This window comes from Theobroma umbraticum, unplaced genomic scaffold, assembly GCF_002168275.2.
Source record: "Theobroma umbraticum cultivar Fairchild unplaced genomic scaffold, ASM216827v3 scaffold_130.0, whole genome shotgun sequence".
Taxonomy (NCBI): domain Eukaryota; kingdom Viridiplantae; phylum Streptophyta; class Magnoliopsida; order Malvales; family Malvaceae; genus Theobroma; species Theobroma umbraticum.
Genome location: NW_018397264.1, coordinates 1,214,845 through 1,236,194, shown reverse-complemented (window position 1 = coordinate 1,236,194; position 21,350 = coordinate 1,214,845). Strand labels below are relative to the sequence as shown.

The window sequence follows — 21,350 nt, the reverse complement described above, 5'->3', positions numbered from 1 at the left end:
GAAAATTAGGAGAGTAAATCATATATAAGTCATAAGTGGTTATTTGACGTCAAAATAAGGAATTTTTATTCTTAAAATTTTATAGAAAAATATGACGCAATGTAATACAAAGGCAATTTAAAAATAAGAGTAAAACTAATATGCACTTTTTTTTTTTGAAATAAACTACAAAAAGGGGTAAGTATTTGCATTATTATTCTTATTATTATAAAAAATCCTTATCTAAATTGCTATTTAAGGAGTCAATGCATTTCACTATCACTGCAAACAATCATATTGGAAATCTTGTTTTTTTAATATTACACAACTAATCCAAAGTTGTACTTGACTAATGATGATCTTCAAGTTCCTACTAATCGCAAACACCCCCCCAAAAAGCCGGTCCATAATTTTCAGAAAAACACCCCAAAACATTTCCAGTTATTCCATCTATGTCCCTTGATTCAGAATCCTCTCCTTCCTCCAGCAGGGACTGGTTCTTCCCTTCCCCTTCCTTCATCCACTCCACTTCCCACCCTTCACAATCCCCAAATTACCCCCGAAGGTGGACCACAATCCCCAGGCATTCCCGCCCTTGTCCTCCTGATTGGAAGCCTTCTAAAACGTCGACGTTTCGAAGCGTTTCGTCGTCCGATTCCGCCCCCTATGGAGACCGAAAGTACAGTCGGCTTCGCCACAGAGTCGACTTCACTCGTAGGAGCGAGAAATCGCCGAAACAAGAAGAAGACGGCGCCGTTTTGGAGCAGAAAAGGGACGTTTCTAATGCCGGTTCGGGTGGAAAACAAAACGTTTTGAGTGACAACACGGCGTCCGGTGAAATGGGTATCTGGATTGCCGGTCAACGGGTCAAAGTCCGGTGGCAGATGGCGTTTTCTATAGCTGTATGCTCTTTTTCACCACTTTCTCTCTCAAAAATTAAAAACTCTTTTTTTTTTCTTGTTGATTTTCTTATAGTCTTTGTCAGCTTTGCTTTACAGATTTTAATCACAGCTTTTGGTTCTTTGGTGCACAAGAATTTCTCTTTACATAACCGACTCATCGAATTGCAGGTACATTCAATAATTATGCCGCATTTCCCTACAACAAAGCTGATCATATTTTATGCTTAGTTTAGTGACCATGTTTTTTAGTTGTACAGCTATTGGTCTATGCACATGTTTTTTTTTTTTTGGGTCCGGTGATTCAGTTCATTTTTCATTTTGATCAAAAGTTTTATTTATTAAAGAGTTTACAGCTGCTTACTGAACTTTTTAAAAGTTCATGCATGCTTGATTCATTTGTAAATGATTAACTGGGGCTATATTTGGTTGTTGCTTTTCGCATTTCTTTTTTACCAGGAAAAGTTGCTATGATGCAATGGTGTAATTGATTAAATTAAGTGAATAGATAAACTATAATACACATTCAATTTAATTATGTCATATAAAAGATAATAATCCATTTTCTACCCACAAAAATTTAATTTCTAATTATATAAAAGTATTACTAGTATTTGCTTTTGTATGGAAATGCATTTTTTGCTTTTTCCTTCCAAAGGTAACAATCAAATGATACCTTAGTTTTCTACCATTGGGTGGAAGCCTAATTCATTTCTCTAAGTTACAGGAAAATAATGGTGATAATTATGCTTGTTCACGAATACTTTTTGAACATCTATCAAATCTTGGGTTGATTTATTTATGAACTAATATTTGAGTAAGTTTATGTGAGAAAACTTGCTAACTGAAAATTATTTCTTGCGTGTAGGACCAAATTTCGAATCTGAATATCAGATTACAAGCTTGCAATTTGTTGGACTTTGTAGATACCGATACCATGTTGCAAGAGAGTGATCATCTTTCAAGTAAAGGCTTAAAGATTCTAGCTCTGATTGTCTCACTCGTGCTGTTATCCTTACCTATTTTTATTTTCAAGTATATTGACTATGTATCTAAGTTGAGATCCTCAGAAAACTCTTCTGAAAAGGTTTCTCTTAATAAGCAACTTGAATATTGGGTAGATGTCTTTTTATCAGTTCATCCATATGCTAAGCCAGTTGCTTTGTTGGTTGCTACTCTAATGCTTATTTGTCTCGGAGGTTTGGCACTATTTGGTGTCACTCATGATAGCCTAGCAGATTGCCTTTGGTTATCTTGGACTTTTGTTGCCGATTCAGGTAACCATGCCAACTCTGAAGGTATCGGTCCCAGATTAGTTTCTGTTTCTATCAGCTTTGGTGGCATGCTTATTTTTGCAATGATGCTCGGGCTTGTTTCTGATGCAATTTCTGAGAAGTTTGATTCATTGAGGAAAGGAAGAAGTGAGGTTGTTGAGCAAAACCACACTCTGATTCTTGGATGGAGTGATAAATTGGTAAACTTTTGATTCCATAATTTATCTATGGTTATGACTCTTCATTTGGGTTTTATATATTTAATTTTGTGCTTATTGGCTGATGGGAATGGGCTACTATAAATGACCTATTTCCCCCATAATAGAGGCTGAACATTCTAGCATTAGAACCTTTACATGTACTTATACCATGTGCTTACCTATTGTACATTTTTGATGATATATACACACATACGGTGATACAGGATAAAGTGAAGTTGATTGAACAATTAAAAATTATTTAGGATTTCATTTAATTATTTTCCTGTGTTTTATGTGTTCAATTTGAATTTTCAGTATTTAGGTAATTATTAAGGCAGTTAGGGTTATATTTGATATTTTGCTATTAGGGTTTAGGGTTTAGCTTATAAGTACCCATGTTGTTTTAGTTTGACTAGTTTTGAATGATGATATTGAGTTTTAGATTTCCACTCTATTGATTCCCTTTGTTTCCTTTTATTATTATTATTATTATTTATATCTAATTCTCTGGTTTTCCCTCCCTAGTTTTTTAATTTCTCCCTAGCCTTTTCTGTCTCTCTGAAATTTCAGTACTATGATCTCTATCTATCTGTTTCCACGTTCTTGTTCTACATTATACGTACATATGAATTTGCATATGCATGTACTCTATACAAGACCCAAGGCTTACTGCTTGATTAAGTGTTTGGCTTATAATTATCCTTCTGACTTCACAATAAGAGGGTTTGGCCTTTTTGCAGCTATTGCCAAAACTTGTCCTATTCCACTTTGGTAACTTGGGATATCTCTATAAGTTTTTTCAGATACAGTATTGGCAGGTATGGAAGCTTTTTATGCTGTTGTGCCCTATATGTGATTATTTTGTTGTGATGCAGGGTTCATTGCTCAACCAACTTGCCATAGCTAATGCGAGTTTGGGTGGAGGGATTGTCGTAGTGATGGCTGAGCGGGACAAGGAGGAGATGGAGCTTGATATTGCTAAAATGGAGTTTGATTTCAGAGGGACATCTGTGATATGCAGAAGCGGGAGCCCTCTGATTCTGGCTGACCTTAAAAAAGTTTGGTTCTTTTCTTCTTCATTCATATGTCAATATAAGTTACCCTCCACTGAAAAGCTGGGCTATCAGACTTAACTGATTCAAATCTCTTAAAGTAATTAAAAGTAAAAAACTGAATCAGGTAATGCAGTTGAGGAAACAGGGAGGGCAATTTTAATTGATATCAAAATGGTTTCTGTTATTGAGCCAGTGAATATCTATCCCTCATTTAAGTTACAGAATATCTCATTAATTTGAAGCAATTTCTTGAAGCCTAAGGATGTTGTAAGCTTTGTAACTAAGCTTAGCTATCATAATTGCATCCTTCATATCATTGAGATTTATATGGACAGACTTGCACATTTTTCCCTTTTAACGGTATTTTTCTAGTCTCTAGCTTTTATAAACCACAGAAATTAAAGGAAATGGGTAAATGTTGGTAGCAGAAGTAGATCCAGTTCTTTGTCAACCTTGTTCTAGATTTGTGCTCAACTTGCCTAGGTTTCTGTGTCAATTCTGGTGCTTCAGAGTGATTGCTGCACCTTCACTTTGCTTTAGTTTCACCTATACATTGTGCTACATGATCAGGGAAATATTTTCTCCTCTGGTTGAAGATATCTAATGCTGAAAGTGTTTGTACATGTTGGCGCCACTAATTGTTATGCTGACATGCGAATTCTTTTAGGTATCTGTATCCAAGGCCCGTTCAATTATTGTCCTTGCTGAAGATGGAAATGCGGACCAGGTCTTAAGCAGATGTGGTAATGTGATGTATCTTTGATATCGGATGACGGATGTTTACTCTTATTCATGGTCTATTGCAGAGTGATGCTCGTGCTTTGAGAACAGTCTTAAGTTTGACAGGAGTAAAGGAAGGGCTAAGAGGGCATATTGTGGTGGAACTAAGTGATCTTGACAACGAGGTTCTTGTTAAACTTGTTGGTGGAGAACTTGTTGAGACTGTTGTAGCTCATGATGTTATTGGGCGCTTAATGATTCAATGTGCACGGCAGCCAGGACTTGCACAGGTTGGGTTATGCAATTTTTACCGTGAGAACTTTGTTCAGTGATATTGCACTTACGGCAGTCTGAACGTTGATGTTCCTTTTTGGACTTAATTTTCTTTCTTTTTATTATTTTGGTATTCAGCCCTATCAGTGCTTCCTTATCATTTATATCTGTAATAATTGTGGATTGGTTATGACAGATATGGGAAGATATCCTTGGCTTTGAAAATTGTGAGTTCTACATAAAAAGATGGCCTCAGTTGGATGGTATGCAATTTGAGGATGTATTGATCAGTTTTCCTGATGCTATTCCTTGTGGAGTCAAGGTTGCTTCCCATGGGGGTAAAGTTATCCTGAATCCTGATGACTCATATGTTCTACAAGAAGGCGACGAAGTCCTTGTTATAGCAGAAGATGATGACACCTATGCTCCGGCCACATTACCTATGGTGATTTCATTTTTCTTTTTTCATTTATGAATGCAGAATAAATTTGTTGGTCTTTCTTGCTAGCCTTTTCCTATTGTTTGTCATTCTATTTGGCCAATCTGGCATCAGATACTTGCCTTATTCAAGTTAGGCTGCGTTGAGGCTCACTAGTTGGAGAAACCAATAAAATAAATAAATGCAGAAACAGATAGGTGGAAGAAAGAAAACAGTCATGGAATTTGGCCCCAATTATAGTATGGTTTTATCGTTGTCAGGTCTCCACCCAGTTTTCATTTAGTTCTGTAAATTTGTCTCAATCTGAAGTGGTCATTTGTACATTGAGCTGATGACCTATGCTGGTATGCACAATTTAGCGAATGCAATTGTAGGTCTATGGTAGATTTGTTGTCTGCCTTTTGTCTATAGTAAGACTCAGAGTTAGATCCTCTTCTCACTTACCATTTACTTGCTGAAGTGATAGAATACTGCAACAATGACCTTTCTTTTTTTCCATAAAATTCTTGCCATCGCTATGTTCTGCAGTCAACATCATCAATGATGACACAAGAAACTAGTGAAGAACTTGGATAAGAAATTGGAGAGAATGCCAATTGGTTGTTTCTCTTTCACTATGTTCGCTCTCAGTGTAATGTGATAAAGAATTTGTTGCTATAATTATGGAATACTCTAAAAAATTGGGTGAAATAAAGTAGGAATGTAAAGGGAGTGGACCATGTTTAGGTTTTGATTCATCAAAGAGAAGCTGTTCTGGTTTGGCACAATAGGATGATGCCCATGATGAGACAGTAGGGGATACCATAGTTAAAACAACTTACAAAAATATAATCAATTTGGTCATTCAGGTCAAAGAAGCATCATTCTTGCACATTGCTCGACCAGCAAGAAAGCCCCAGAAGATTCTACTTTGTGGATGGAGGAGAGACATTGATGATATGATTGTGGTACGTTCTTTCTAATTGAAACTCCTAATTCCTTTTTCTCTTCGGCTGAATGCTGCAGGTATGGAGAGGAAATTTACCCGGAGACTTTATTGTCCCAAAGTCGACAGAAAAAATACTTCTTTGTGGTTGGCGACGGGATATAGAAGACATGATTATGGTAATATTACAAGGGATCTGCAATGATGCTGCCAAGTGCTTCTTGACTGCAGTTCCCACTGTGTAAACTGTGATGATTGATGTTTCAGAATTTCTCTATGATATTGTCACTCAATATCTAATGTTAATTGCAGTATTTCTTCATACAATTCTAGACTTTCTTTCCATAATTTTGCTTTTGATGCACAATGGAGAATGCGTTTCATTCTTTTCTACATTAGCAACATATATTCATTCATGTTTGTTTAGGTTTTGGATGCCTTCCTAGCTCCTGGGTCAGAACTCTGGATGTTCAATGAAGTTCTTGAAAATGAGAGGGAAAAGAAGCTTAGTGATGGTGGTCTGGACCTCACAAGATTGGTAAATATAACACTGGTTAATCGTGAAGGGAATGCAGTTATACGACGTCACCTAGAAAGTCTTCCCTTGGAATCTTTTGATTCAGTAAGTATCTTTATCACTGGTGTATTTATGACAATGACATACAGTAAGGAAATGTCAGTTAATAATCATAGTAAATGTTAGAAGGCACGACAGCCACCTAGCAGATTTCCTTGATAATGTATATTTTAGATGAAGGTTGGATAATGAAAACTTTAAGATGAAGGCTATTATCCTACTAAATGAGTTTCCTTAAAAATGTCATTTAAAACACAACAGGTCATTTATATCCTTGTTTTTATTTTTTTTGGAACTAGGATAGATGAAGAGACAAGTTTCAGGGCTTCTACGATATTTTTCCATCTTTAATTTCTGAACATATTTTTGTGGTCTGGACAGATCCTAATTCTGGCTGATGAATCTGTGGAAGATTCAGCCATTCAAGCTGATTCCAGATCTCTTGCCACATTACTATTGATTCGTGATATTCAGGTGCTTTGAGTTTTGCTCTTTAAGTCAAATTTAATTTAATGGATTGGATATTGAGTTTATCTTAAGAAGTTAGTATTATTCTTTGTGAACAATCATTTTAGAAGTTTATAAAGCACAAGTAGAAAATTTCTTTGTGAACCCCTTGGTCCTTATCAGCAAGTTATAAAAATATATTTTAAATTTGCTTATTATTCATGATGGGCATATTCTTGACAGCATATCACACTCTTTTACTTCAGATATTGACTTTCAGTCTTTCTATCTTTCACAACCATAAATTTTGTAATTTACACATTTTGTTTTTGCCAGGCCAAGCGTCTTCCGTATAGAGAAGCTATGGTAACACGCGGTCACAGAGGAAGTTTCTCACAAGGTTCCTGGATCGGGGAGATGCAGCAAGCTTCAGATAGATCAGTAATAATCAGTGAAATTCTGGATCCACGGACTAAAAATTTATTATCTGCGTCAAAGATTAGTGATTATGTTTTATCAAATGAGCTAGTCAGTATGGCATTAGCTATGGTCGCAGAGGATCGGCAAATAAATGATGTACTAGAAGAGCTCTTTGCAGAAGAGGTACTCTTTCTTTCGTGAAATCTTTATGTTGACTTGTTTATAAGTGGTAACAAAACAAGAAAAGAGCTTGGCTAAATGTTTCTGCACTAATGCTGTTGCCCTGCAAAAACTAATAACTTGTGAAAAAGTTATCCCCGAGCTTCTACATCATGTGAATGAGATTTGTCTGTGTAAGTAGTATTTCTTCTGTCATGCAAAGTAATCTGTATACGAGATATGACTATTCCTTTATATAAATCCACATCTTCCCTAATCCTAGTGATGTGGGCCTTGACTAGCAAATACTACCTTTGAGTGTAATTTCTGCAAAATACAGGTCAAGGTTCAAAGATAGTTGGAAGGACCAATGTGTAATAATTGACAGCTTGACACTACAGATGAGGTGTAAGAGTGATGTTTGCCCATTTTTTACTGGGTTGGGAAGAAGATATGAGTTAATTTGGTCCAGGCAGAAGTTAATAACTCACTAATATTCATTGGCTGGTTATCCTTTTGACTGAAGGACTGTTTCTGCCCAAAAAAGCTGGCTGAACTTTGCTTTTGCTATGTTACAGATTTTCAGATGCAGAAATGCTATACCCAGAAAGCTTTTTATCTCTAGTGTTGATATGTAACTGATAATTGTTATTTTTGATGCTCCAATAGCTTAGATTAATTATTAGCTTTGCTTTTACTTTTCTTATATAATTTATGGAGTTTCATTGTTACACGAATTACTGGTGTATTTGCATGTATTTTTTAATGTGGTTTAGGTCATGAAAGATTGGAAAGAAAAAACTTCTGCATTTCTTTTCATTAACTTACAGAGACAAGAATTTGTTTCTCACCCTATTGACTAAGCTTTATACTATTGGCATGTTCATCCGAAGGATTGAAAGATAATGAAAATGCTATATAGGTCACTCAGACTATATGTTATGTATTGTTTTATGAAGGATGTAAAACCATTTAAAGCAGTATAACAACACTTGATTAGAAGTCATTTGCACAATTCTATTGCACCTAAAGCATTAACTTATACTGTTGACTCCTTGCCAGCCATATTGTTTATTCAGGTTCTTGCTTCTATTTGTGCTCGTAGAACTTTTCATGTATCTTCTCATTACAATAACCTAGTTAATCGTTTATGAAATTTTGGGTTTTATCAGGGAAATGAGCTGCATATTAGGTATGCAGATCTTTACCTTCATGAAGGTGAAGAATTGAGTTTCTATGAAATAATTTTACGAGCTCGGCAGAGGCGAGAGATTGTTATAGGTTATCGTTTAGCAAATGCAGAGAGAGCTGTTATCAATCCACCAGCCAAAGGTGACAGAAGAACGTGGTCAGTGAAGGATGTGTTTGTGGTGATCACAGAGAAGGAATGAGTTTGTTCCTTTTTATGCTTCAAGAGGACATCCTTGACACGTAAGATTTCATTTGAAATCACTGAAGCATTGAACTTCTTACAGCTCAAAGTTCACAAATCTGAGATGTACATATAACATGCAGTTGGGATAAAAATCTACTCTTGAATCCTTTCATCAGAAATCAAACCGATAGCCAAGCTGCTTACAAAGTGTTCGATTTACCACATATCTTCCAATTTTTTGTTTTCACAGAAACAAATATTCAACCTTTGTATCATTCCTCCTTTCTGTATATGTATGAATTCCATATCCTTATTGTTACTCATGGTTGATAGGGCTCTTTGCCCCTCCGTATATGAATCAAATTTTGTTGGAATTCCTTTTCTCCCTTACAATATGTTTCCAAGACCTCGAATATGTCCTAGGACTGCAGTTATAGCAATAGAAGCCTATGCATACATCCCATGTTTTGCATGCATTAGTGTTCTAATCTTGATCATTAGGAAGGAGAAGACTATATTTTATTGTGGAAACAATAAGGCTTATCATTGCATGATATAAAAACCTTTTGTCGTTTGCTTTGTTCCAATTTCTTTTAGCGGGTAGATGCTGATGCTTACTTGTCAACTAGTCATCATCCGAAATCTTTGTGGATTTGCGTATGCACCATTTTATAGATAAAATGTTGGAATAACCTCTTAACCGTTTAGAGTCTGTTGCCACCTTGCCTTGATTTCCACTACTGCAAAATTTGCTTCTTTCTTTGGTTTTTGTTATTCTGACACTTGTTTGCTTTCTCGGGGTATTGTAGCGAAAATGGCTGAAGATGTTCTCAGTGCTGTTAAGTAGAGTTGTATCGAGTGATTTCAATTACCAAAGAACAGATCAACCTCGCATGGGGTTTCAAGGAGGAGCTAGAAAAGCTTGGTGGCTTACTAGCTACAATTATATATAGCTTTCTTGCAAGATGCAGAGGAAAGGCAAACAAAGGATAACTCAGTGGAGCTTTGGCTGGAAAAGCTCAAAGGTGTTTGCTTATGAGGCCGATGATGTGCTTGATGAGTTCCATTTCAAGATGGCTAAAAAAACTTAAAAGGACATCCATAAATCCTTGGATTACCCTAACCCAACAAATTGGCCAATCCTTGCATGAGCTAGCTATAGGCATAACTCCTGACTTTGGAGGATCAAATGAAGAGACAAGTCTCCTTTCTAGATGACTCAAACGTGGAAGGGAAAATGGCGTTTCAAAACTACTTCTCTCTGCTATGCCGCTGTACCTGTAGTAGGTATGGCAGACCTTGGAAAAACAAGTATACAATGATGTGGAAGTAACAAGGCAGTTTGATGTAACATTATTGGGTGTGTGTGTCTGCTAAGTTTGATGCCAAAAGGATTTAAAAACAGATCCTTTGATCATTTTATTGGTGAGCAAATCTCAATACTTGAAAACAAGATTGCTTTAGTTGAGAAACTTTTGAAGGGAAACACTATCTTCTTGTACTTGATGGTGTGTGGAATGGTTGACCAATAGGACGACGACCTAAAGCTTTGTTTGTCTGGAGTTGATGACATAAAGGGTAATGCAACTATTGTAAATATTTCATTATATGAAATATTTTGATGATTATATTTCATATAATGCATTTAAATTTCTAGCTAAAATACAAAATTAAATCATAAGAAACAAACAGTCAAAGAAAGAAAAAGAATAAAAAAAATTCATTTTATAACTTGAAATAATTCATGTCTTTAAATATTGAAAAAGAGATAATACAAATAGAAGGAAAAATATTAAAAAAAATGAGAGGATGATTCAATATAGGTGACTCCAACACTAGCTATTGTTATTTTAGTTTAATACAGGTGACTCAACATAAGTGTACAATTTGAGACATATATTATAATTATAATCAAATAAATTTTAATGTACATCTAATAAAAGAAATTAATAAATAAGTTAATAAATCAACATAAACTACTCTTAGAGAATTAAAAACATAAAAAATGATATAAAATATAATAAAATAAAAGAACTTAATAAAGTTTGTTTCAATCAACCTAAAATATTTGCTATCTGTGCCTTCGGTCCTGGTAGAGTCTTTTAACCTTTGATACGTTTGTTTTTTGAGTGCAATCATTCAATGTTTGTTGCCCATGATTACCACCGTTATCTTTGGCTTTTGAAAGGGTTTCTGACACAAACTCCCTCACTTTCCCAGGGTTTTTAAGCAAAGATGGGTGAAGCTGTTCTCAGTGCTGTTGTGGAAGGAGTGCTGTCAAAAGCGACTTCTGTAGCCATACAGCATATCAACCTTGGATGGGGTTTCGAAGAGGAGTTGGAAAAGCTGGGTTATTCACTACCCATAATTCGAGCTCTCTTGCAAGATGCAGATGAAAGGCAGAGAAAGGACAAGTCAGTGAGCTTTGGCTGGAGAAACTCAGAGACGTTGCTTATGAGGCTGATGATGTTCTAGATGAGTTCACTTACGAAAGAACGAAATTCTTCGAAGGAAAGCTCACTATACTTCTTTTCTCCCTCCAATCCCATCCTGTTTCGTCTCAAAATGGATAAAAAAGAATTAAGGACATCCATAAATGCTTGGATGGCCTTACCAAATTGGCCAATCAGCTTGGTCTCCAGCAGAGAGCTATAGACGTAACTCCTGTACTTGAAGCATCAAACGAAGAGACAGTCTCCTTCCTGGACGACTCCAAAATTGTTGGGAGGAAAGATGACGTCTCAAAAGTAGTTGACTTGCTAATCAACCCAAGTGATGGGCAGATTATCTCTGTTATACCGATAGTAGGTATGGCAGGTCTTGGGAAAACTACTTTGGCAAAACTAGTGTACAATGATGTTGAAGTGCAAAGGCACTCTGATGTCAGAAGGATTTTAAGACATATGTTAGAACATCTTACCGACCGAAACACTACATCGTTTGAGAAGAAGAATTCGATTCTTGAGAAATTTAAGAAGACGTTAGAAGGGAAAAAGTATCTTCTTGTTCTTGATGACGTGTGGAGTGCTAAGAAATGGGAAGACCTAAGGCTTTGTTTGTTTGGAATCAATGGAAACAAGGGGAGTAAAGTTATTGTAACAACCCGGAATGAACTCGTGGGACTAAACGTGCAGACACTTGTTGATCAATGGCACCACCCAGAACGACTAACCCACAGTGAATGTTGGTCCATAATAATCAAAGAAAAAGCGTTTAAAAGCTCTACAACATCTCAGGAATTAGAGTCAATAGGAAAGGAAATTGCTAAAAAATTGTAAAGGTTTTCCATTAGTAGCGAATGTGATAGGAGGGACGGTGCGCAATCAAATGGGCAAAGAGGCATGGTTGAACGTTCATAGAAGTGATTTTTGGGGCTCAGTGGATGATGCATTGAGATTAAGTTTTGACCGGTTGTCTTCACCTCTTAAAAGTTTTGCATATTGTGCCATTTTCCCTAAAGACTTCCGCATTGAGAAAGAACAGTTAATTCAACTTTGGATGGCTGAAGGTTTTCTTCAACCACCTCATGGTAGTTCTATGACGATGATGGATATTGGTAATAAACACTTCAATGACTTGTTGTCCAATTCCTTATTCCAAGATGTGGAGAAGGATGCGTGTGAAAATATTATAACATGCAAGATGCAAGACATGGTGCATGATTTTGCAATGTCTGTTTCAAAATTTGACATCTTGATTTTGGAGGCCGGTTCCTCTGGCAGCACAGATATTTGCAATGTTCGGCATCTTATGTGATTGACTATAGGGAATCATTGCCAACTGTTTTAACAAGTGCTACTCCAAAGTTGCACTCTCTGTTTTCAAAGATCAATGTCTTCCAAAAATGGTCAAGTACCTTCAAAAGCTTACGAGTTCTAAATTTTTATGGTGCCAATCATATCTATGAGTTGCCAGCTTCCCTTGGAAAGTTGAAGCACTTGAGATATTTTGACATCTCAAAATCTCGTATCAACACATTGCCTAGATCCATCACCAAACTTTACAATTTGGAAAGTTGAGGCATATTCATTTTTATCATGAAACACTTCAACCAGTAGAGATTGGACACCTTACCTCTCTTCAAACATTGACAATGTTCATTGTGGGTCTAGAAAAGGGACGTCTGATTGAAGAGCTAAAATGCTTAGATGAACTTTGTGGAGAATTAAAGATATGCAAGCTTGAACGTGTTGGAGACAAAGAAGAGGCTATGAGAGCAAATTTATTGCACAAGACAAAATTATGCAAGCTGATATTTGAATGGAACTCTCCGAAAGAGAGCTATGGTAACACTGAGGAAGTGTTGGAAGGTCTCCGACCTCACTCAAATTTTGCACAGCTTAGTTATTAGGAATTGCGCAGGAGAGGATTTTCCTTCTTGGAGAGTAAGAAGTGTTGCTGGTTTCAGTGGCTTGTGTTAGCTTAACAATTTAATGGAGTTGGAATTGATCGAATGTAGAAGATGTAAAAGCCTTCCGACTCTTGGGCATTTGCTCAGTCTCAAAATTCTCAAACTGAAAAAGTTGAAAAGCGTCAAATGCATTACTAACGAGTTTTATTACAACAACAGTAGCCATGGAAAGGGTGCTGCAATCACATTGTTTCCTGCATTAGAGAAATTCACCTTGGATCACGTGACAAAACTCGAAGAATCGGCAACAGTGGACTCTTTAGCAACAGCTGCTTTCCCTTGCTTGGAGGAGTTGAATATTTTGTGGTGTCCTGTCTTGAAAAGTGTTCCAATTACAAGGCAACCTTCATCTCTTCGGAAGCTTCACATCGAGTGGTGTGAAGAATTAAGCAATATAGAAGAAGAGTTATCTGCTTAATCATAGAAGGTTGTTCCAAGTTAAGCCCCATTCCGGATTTGGAAGGATTTTCTTCCATCGTAAACTTAGAGCTTGTTCACTGTGACAAATTGGAAAGTGTTCCTTTAATGGGACGATGTTCAGCTCTTCAGAAGCTCCACATTGAAGTGTAGGAAATTAATCGATATACGAGATGGATTATCTTGCTCCACCTGTCTCAAAAGGTTTTTTATAAACTCGTGTCCTAATTTATCCTCTGTTCCAGATTTAGAAGGATTTTCCAGTCTTGAAAGTCTAGATTTTGCTGGGACAAATTGGAAAGACTTCCCATAATTCATCTCTTCTAACTTTCTGTATTGACAGGTGTGAAAAGTTAAATGAAATAGGAGATGCACTATCTAACTCCGCTTGTCTGGAATCTTTAGTTATAGAGGATTGTTGTTATCTGATTGGATGGGCTCTTTTCTCTTAAAGAGTTGATGGTTTGCCATTGTCCTCGGTTGACAAATTTTCAAACAACAGGCGAATTTTCATTTCTAGGGGAGCTCAATATCGAAAATTTCAGGGAACTGAGTTGTATTGGGGATGGACTGTACTTCCACACGTATCCAAAAGTTGAGCATACGCCTTCGTCCGAAGCTGAGCTCCATCCAACCTACGGATGGACTCTCTTCTCTTAAGGGCTTGGACTTCACAGAATCTGGCCAAGGCTTAACTTGTCTACTACCAAGTTTACTGCAATTCAATAATTGTCTTAGGGAGCTGACTATATCTGGTTTCTCTAATCTGATATCTATTCCAGAAAATCTGGGGAAATTGCAGTCTCTTGTTTACTTAAACATCACATGGTGTCCAAAATTGAGGTGCATTCCAGAGGACATCCTCGGCAATTTAACCCATTTGGAAAGATTGAGGATTGGTGGTTTCTCAGAAGAGCAAGAGGAGTTCCCAGGTCTCAGTTCAGTCCAACACCTCCAACCCTCCCTTGAATATTTGCATCTGATTGGATGGGAAAAGCTACAGTGCCTCATTGCCCTTCAAAAATTGCGTATGGAGAGGTTTCAAGAAATGGAAGCCTTGCCCGAGTGGTTTGGAGAAATCTCTCATTACTTCGACGGCTAAAACTTATATTTCTTGTCATAATCTCATGCAACTGCCTTCCCTGGAAGTTGTGCGAAGCCTGGCCTTAAAGAAGCTTCAATGTTCAGACTGTCCTCGATTAAAGGGGAGATGCGCCAAAGACAGCGGTCCAGAGTGGTCCAAGATTTCCCACATTCCACTAACCTTTATTGATGGTAATAAGTTCACTGTAAAAGCCACAAATTCTCGCCTTTCTATGAATTTTTATCAGTACTTCTCCTTTCTTCCTGTAGGCTCAAACGTAACCTTCTTTTGTTTCTTCCCCACCCAGATACTCCACATGGCTTTTTGGCATTTGCGGGATTAAGTATGGGCCTTTACATTACTCATGCTAAGACCAATAGTAGTAGAAACTGAAGTGATTAGCACAAAAGTAAGTTCTTTTTCTCAATTTCTGTCCCAAGCAATGCATGACCATTTCCATTTCTTGGAGCATATTGGTTGTAAATAACGCATCCAATTCACCTTATGGGCACTACAAAACATTGCATTGGAACCCCCTTTGGTTCCTGGAAATTTATACATGAGATTACCAGTATCTTGTTGTCCGTGATTACTTTAGCAGCCAGTGAATCACAAATTGATTGAAAGTTCAATCTGTATCGATGATGTTAGTTTTATATGTCTCATCATTTTTGAAGCTTCTTTTATTTTTTCTTCTTAGTTCCATGTTAATCGCAATCAAATACATGGCGAGTTGAATATAAAATTCTGCCATGTCTAATCCTCCCTACTTCAACATAAAGTAAGGATATGATATGACCTTGTAGTGCAAAATAATACTAATATTTTCTCCTGATATTCTATTGCAGTGTAAAACATTTACTAAGAAAGACCGGCAAGTTTTTTTATTGCACCAACGCCCTTGTAGAAAACCCACAAACATATTAAGGTCCACTTTTGCATCTATTCATTCTGGGAATCAATCAAGAGTTTAGTTGTAACAAATGAGAGATTTGACTTTAACTAGATGAAAAATATTTAAAATATTTTTATGAATAAAAATTCTTGTTGCACAAATTTGTTTTAATTTGTGTCTCAACATGCCTGGCTGTATGTGCTAACTCTGCTGCTTCAAAGCAGTTGCTGCACCTTTATTTGCTTTAATTCATCCACACATTGTACATGATCAGGGAAATACTTTCTCTGCTGGTTGATGATCTCTAATGCTAAAGGGTTTGTACATGTTGACCACAGCTCTTTGTGCTAACATGCCAATTCTTTTAGGTATCTGTCTCCTGGACTAGTGCAATTATTGTCCTTGCTTGAAGTTGGAAATGCTGACTGGGTTTTGAGCAAACATGTTAATTGGATGTGTCTCTGATATGGGATGATGGTTAATTGCTCTCTCTTAGTACAGAGTGATGCTCGTGCTTTTAGAACATTCTTAAGTTTTAACAGGAGTAGAGGAAGGACTCAGACGCATATTGTGGTGCAACTTAGTGATTTTGACAATATGGTTCTGTAAACTTGTTGGCGGAGAACTAGTTGAAATTGTTGCAGCCCATGATATTACTGGGCCCTTGACGTTTCAATGTGCGTAGCAGCCAGGGAGAGCACAGGTTGCATTTTGCGGACTTCAGTATGGGAAATTTGTTCTGCCATATTGTACTAATGGTGGTTTCAATGTTGATATTTCATGTTAATCTTTGTAGATTTCTCTTTCTTTTTTACCAGTTTATTCATAATAATGCCCATCACTACTTCTGTATCCCTGTATCAATGATAATTGTGGAGTGGTTATATACGACAGATATGGTGAGATAATTTCTTTGGTCTGGAAATTGTATATTCTACAGCAAAAGATGGCTGTAACTTAATGGATTATTTGAAAATGACTTGATCCCTTTTCTTGACGCTAGTCCTCTGCGGAGTCAAGGTTGCTGCCTGTGGGGGTAAATTACCCTGCATCCTGATGACGCTTATGCTTTACAAAAAAGGCAATGGAGTTCTTGTTATAGCAGAAGATGATGACACCTTAGAGATGGTAGCACATTGAGTCACCTTCTTAGTTTATTAACTACATTAAGTGATACTGCTTGTCATCTTCGGACTCCATGATTGTGCTTGACATTTGCGTTTCTTCTGAAACTCTACACAAATGGATCTGAAAGTTTTTCTAATGCCTATTGGAAGGCCTAGGATGGGCCATTCGCGGTGCCGGACCATCAGGCAGCAATCCATGAGCCACGGGGAGTGGTCTGAAGAACCACCACGGGACACCTCGCTCTGACAAGGCAGAAAACTTTCTTAATATGGCTGTTATCAGTTACAATTGCAGACTCTTGTTGCTTAACGGTGATCTTGTTTCTATTTATCAAAAACCACCTACCAGCTCTGGAAAGATTACTTTTGACTTTTAAAGCCACACATCCACATTAAGAAATCAGAATTCATCACTCCCAGCTTTTGCAGTGCATGCATAGCCAGTCCTTCTTAAGCTTGGCAAGTGTGATATACAATCTCTTTATTATTCAATACAAGCCCTTCTTTTATTTTGTACACTACATACATGCACATGGGCATGCTTGAGAAAGATGAGAAAGCTGATCATCGATCTTTCTCCACCCCACCATGCAGGACTTCCTTTAAATTTTTCTCCTTCAGAATCGATTCCAATCGACGTCAACATATTAAAGTATCTGTCTGTCCCAGGGAAATAATGTGAATAAATTTGTTTAAAAGTACATGCACGTGTCAATCAAATTTATTTTCTTAATAAAAGTTTAACAAATACAGTAAATTATATATACACACACAACAACAACAAATCCTATTTTTAATGGGTTGGCACCGGACGTAGACACCCTCTGTCTCCCGCCTTCGGAAGGAGTCCTCCTTCTAACAACGCCCAAACTCTTCTCCCGTTTTCTATTTATATTCTTTCCAACCCAAACCAACAATAGAGCCTTCGCCTTCGCTTTCATTCTCAAAAGGCTTATTTGTGCATTCTCAGTAAAAGAATGGCTTCCTCCCCTGTCCAAATCCACGTCCATGGTGGTATCGGTTTTGCTTCTTCAAGAAAAACCAACCATCATTCACCCAGAAGGGTTTTTTTGGGTCAAAGACTGGGCAAAGCCTCGCCGTTAAATGCCGCCTTCCTACGACTCGCTAAAGCCAACAACATTAAACGGTGCAATGTTGGACCAGTCAGAGTAGTGAACGAGAAAGTGATCGGTATCGATCTCGGAACCACCAACTCGGCCGTGGCGGCCATTGAAGGAGGAAAGCTGACCATAGTTACTAATGCGGAAGGGCAGAGAACGACGCCCTCTGGGGTGGCTTATACCAAGAATGGGGATAGGTTGGTTGGGCAGATTGCGAAACGGCAAGCCGTCATCAACCCTGAGAATACGTTTTTCTCTGTAAAGAGGTTTATAGGAAGAAAGATATCGGAAGTGGATGAGGAATCTAAACAGGTTTCGTACAAGGTTGTTAGAGATGAGAACGGGAATGTTAAGCTTGACTGCCCAGCCATCGGTCAGCAATTCGCTGCCGAGGAAATTTCAGCTCAGGTATAGTGTATTGGAGCTTCTTACTTTTGCTGTTATGTTCAGTCATAAATTGGGTTGTGTTTGTAATGCTGACTTCAGCAATTTGAGATATTGTCAACGAATGCGTCGCTGATGAACGTTTTAACGTTTGGATAAAAATCCATTATTTTACATATCGACTAAATGCATCATTCACGTAGTTCTGTGGCCTTTCATCTCTTTAGAACCTCAGAATGGCATTTATAAGCAAACTGTAAGAATTTAGCACTTTTGCTGTTAGTAATTTAGAATCTTTCTATTGCTAACGGGTTATTTGTAATTTTGTATGTAGGTTTTGAGAAAGCTCGTTGATGATGCTTCAAAATTTTTGAATGATAAAGTGACCAAAGCTGTTGTTACTGTCCCTGCTTACTTCAATGATTCCCAAAGGACAGCAACAAAGGATGCAGGTCGAATTGCCGGGTTAGAAATTCTCCGGATTATCAATGAACCGACTGCTGCCTCTCTGGCATACGGGTTTGAGAAGAAGAATAATGAAACCATTCTTGTGTTTGATCTTGGAGGTGGTACTTTTGACGTGTCAGGTATGTTGGCTATTTGAGAGCCTATTTATCTGCATGTATTCTGAAGTTCTATCTTGCAAATATTCTTTGTGTTACCATGTGAAATGGCTAGCCATGTGCTTGGAGAATGCTTCCGTGGTTTGGTCTTCATTTATTCTAAGGACTGAGTTTGGTTGACTTCTTTTATCTTTTATTGGTGAAGATCCAGCAAATGTTAATCGTCTATTTCTTAATATGTTACAGTGCTTGAGGTTTGGGATGGAGTGTTTGAGGTGCTCTCTACATCTGGAGACACGCATTTGGGTGGTGATGACTTTGATAAGGTAGGTATACTTGGATGAACGTCCATTCTACTTTGTCTTAGTTGTATTTGCGGTGCTGAAGCAAGTCCTATGCATCATATTTTACATGCAGAGAATTGTTGATTGGCTTGCTGACAACTTTAAGAGAGATGAAGGCATAGATATTTCGAAAGACAAACAAACTCTTCAGCGGTTAACTGAGATAGCTGAGAAAGCTAAAATGGAGTTATCATCTTTAACTCAGACAAACATAAGGCATCTCTCTCCCCCTCTTTTCTATGTGCACATGATCTCGTTTGTGCATTTTCTGTGTGGTGTTTAGTAATACAGCTTTTTCTTTTCTGGTTCCAGTTTACCTTTCGTTACTGCCACTGCAGATGGCCCCAAACACATTGAGACCACCCTTACCAGGGTTGAGTTTGAGGAATTGTGCTCGGACCTACTTGACAGGTAGATTTCATTATTTCAATCTGTTTATATTCTTTTCATTAAAAAAATTTAAAAAAATATCTGTTTATGTTGTTCCTTTATTTTTTGGCTTAATCACGGAAGATTTTGGGTTTCTCTTATCTGTTGAATATATTTTGTAGGCTGAGGACACCGGTGGAGAATTCCTTGAGGGATGCAAAACTTTCTTTTAAAGACATAGATGAGGTAATTCTTGTCGGTGGATCAACACGTATTCCAGCTGTTCAGGACGTTGTGAGGAAGATGACTGGCAAGGAACCTAATGTCACAGTCAATCCAGATGAAGCTGTTGCCCTGGGGGCTGCAGTTCAGGTGGGTTTAGTACTTAGCTTCAGAGTTCTAGTTCCTTTCGGTAGTTAAATGTTACAGGGTTGGATTGTAGGTATTTTTGGATTAAATAGTTTGCTGCAACTTGTCTTCTTATCTTTATAAGTTTTAGTTTTAATGTTTTTCCTTTTGTCTCCCCATTTGGTTGTAGGCCGGTGTTTTAGCCGGAGATGTCAGTGATGTTGTGCTTTTGGACGTGACACCTTTGTCAATTGGTCTCGAAACACGTGGCGGTGTCATGACCAATATCATCCCCAGAAACACTACAGTGCCAACCTCCAAATCAGAAGTGTTCTCAACAGCTGCTGATGGCCAGACAAGTGTTGAGATTAATGTACTCCAAGGTGAAAGAGAGTTTGTTAGGGATAACAAATCTCTTGGCAGCTTCTGTCTTGATGGTATCCCACCAGCACCTCGTGGGGTTCCACGGATTGAAGTCAAATTTAACATCGATGCCAATGGTATACTCTCTGTCTCTGCTGTTGATAAGGGCACTGGGAAGAAGCAAGACATCACTATTACTGGTGCTAGTACCTTGCCCAGTGATGAGGTATGCATTTAATGTTGGGATGTAATACTAATTGTTGCTCAGATGAATTGCTTTTAAGACATTCCAAAAATTGTTTGCACTTGCTTGGTGGCATGAACTTATGTGTTTGCATTGGATGGAAGTACTGGAAATGCCTTCGTTGTTTAATAAACCATTTCCTAATTCTGTTTTTAAAATATGCAGGTTGATACAATGGTGAAGAAAGCTGAGACATTTGCAAAGGAGGATAAGGAGAGAAGAGATGCTATCGACGCGCAGAACCAGGCTGACTCTGCTATCTACCAGACAGAGAAGCAGCTGAGAGAGCTTGGAGACAAGGTTCCCGGTCCAGTCAAAGAGAAAGTAGAGGCAAAACTGCAAGAGCTCAGGGATGCATCAGGGGGCTCAACTCAAGGGATGAAGGATGCCCTGGCTGCCCTCAACCAAGAAGTTATGCAGCTTGGCAAGTCGCTCTACAACCAACCAGATGCTGGAGGCAGTGCTGGGTCTGCACCTGTTGGTGACACTGGGCCTTCAGATTCATCAAACAACGGGCCCGATGCTGATGTAATTGATGTAAATTTAACTGAGAGTAATTGAAAAGCTGGGGTTTTGAACCGTGTATGGGCTTTTCTTCTGGGTCCTGTTCTCCAGAGAGAAGAATATTACAAAACGTAAACTGGCAAATTTAGCAGGTGCGCTCTAGCCGATGACCACGCTCCCTCTGACAAGGCAGAAAAGTTTCTTAACATTATGGTTGTTACCGTTTGCAATTGCAAACTCTTGTCACTGAGCGGTGGTCCTGCTTCTATTAATCAAAACCACCTACCTCTGGAAAGATTGCTGTCGAATTTAAGTATAAGTGTGTATATATTTAAGAATATATTGAATTGGGTTACAGTAGTAAATGATATATAATTCGAAAGTCTTGTTTGAGTTTAGTAAGTCTTTTCTGTGGAACATGGTTTCATATTGGG

General features: G+C 37.8%; 3 protein-coding genes and 1 pseudogene across 5 annotated transcripts in view; all 4 read left to right on the top strand.

Annotated features, from left to right (window-relative positions):
* The first annotated feature begins 305 nt into the window (after positions 1–305).
* Positions 306–9,881, top strand: LOC110421131 (ion channel CASTOR-like). Of its 3 annotated transcripts, XM_021434619.2 has the most exons (13): positions 307–881; positions 978–1,049; positions 1,747–2,352; positions 3,228–3,410; positions 4,075–4,134; positions 4,214–4,417; positions 4,597–4,845; positions 5,845–5,943; positions 6,192–6,386; positions 6,723–6,815; positions 7,125–7,391; positions 8,540–8,798; positions 9,552–9,881. In XM_021434619.2, exons 1-12 carry the CDS (start codon positions 432–434, stop codon positions 8,756–8,758), a joined length of 2,697 nt encoding a protein of 898 aa, XP_021290294.1. In that variant the 5' UTR covers positions 307–431; the 3' UTR covers positions 8,759–8,798; positions 9,552–9,881. The 3 variants fall into 3 exon arrangements, with proteins under 3 accessions (XP_021290296.1, XP_021290294.1, XP_021290295.1); XM_021434621.2 differs by lacking the exons at positions 5,845–5,943; positions 9,552–9,881 and adding an exon at positions 5,688–5,786 and having other exon boundaries at positions 306–881; positions 8,540–9,135; XM_021434620.2 differs by lacking the exon at positions 9,552–9,881 and having other exon boundaries at positions 308–881; positions 8,540–9,135.
* Positions 9,065–10,315, top strand: LOC149526838 (putative disease resistance protein RGA1; annotated as a pseudogene).
* A 662-nt stretch (positions 10,316–10,977) lies between these two features.
* Positions 10,978–14,997, top strand: LOC110422330 (putative disease resistance protein RGA1). Its single transcript, XM_089784398.1, is given in 13 exon segments — positions 10,978–11,161; positions 11,164–11,230; positions 11,232–11,319; positions 11,322–12,014; positions 12,016–12,490; positions 12,493–12,753; positions 12,756–13,072; positions 13,074–13,551; positions 13,741–13,851; positions 13,854–13,880; positions 13,883–14,007; positions 14,166–14,660; positions 14,662–14,997. Coding segments are annotated over 13 exon segments (3,657 nt in total).
* A 2,501-nt stretch (positions 14,998–17,498) lies between these two features.
* LOC110421126 (stromal 70 kDa heat shock-related protein, chloroplastic-like) overlaps positions 17,499–21,350 on the top strand; it is a 4,899-nt gene continuing 1,047 nt past the window's right edge. The window contains exons 1-8 of the mRNA XM_021434610.2: positions 17,499–18,205; positions 18,516–18,768; positions 18,991–19,070; positions 19,162–19,304; positions 19,401–19,499; positions 19,640–19,829; positions 19,996–20,394; positions 20,578–20,965. Coding sequence (XP_021290285.2) covers positions 17,654–18,205; positions 18,516–18,768; positions 18,991–19,070; positions 19,162–19,304; positions 19,401–19,499; positions 19,640–19,829; positions 19,996–20,394; positions 20,578–20,965 — 2,104 coding nt within the window. The 5' untranslated portion in view covers positions 17,499–17,653. The remainder of the gene's footprint in view (positions 18,206–18,515; positions 18,769–18,990; positions 19,071–19,161; positions 19,305–19,400; positions 19,500–19,639; positions 19,830–19,995; positions 20,395–20,577; positions 20,966–21,350) is intronic.

Excerpts from the sequence above, each read along its gene's own strand:
- LOC110421131 (XM_021434619.2), top strand. The coding sequence starts at position 432 with ATGTCCCTTGATTCAGAATCCTCTCCTTCCTCCAGCAGGGACTGGTTC. Across the intron at positions 3,411-4,074 it reads TTCTGGCTGACCTTAAAAAA|GTATCTGTATCCAAGGCCCG; the intron begins GTTTGGTTCTTT and ends GAATTCTTTTAG. Across the intron at positions 5,944-6,191 it reads ATATAGAAGACATGATTATG|GTTTTGGATGCCTTCCTAGC; the intron begins GTAATATTACAA and ends ATGTTTGTTTAG.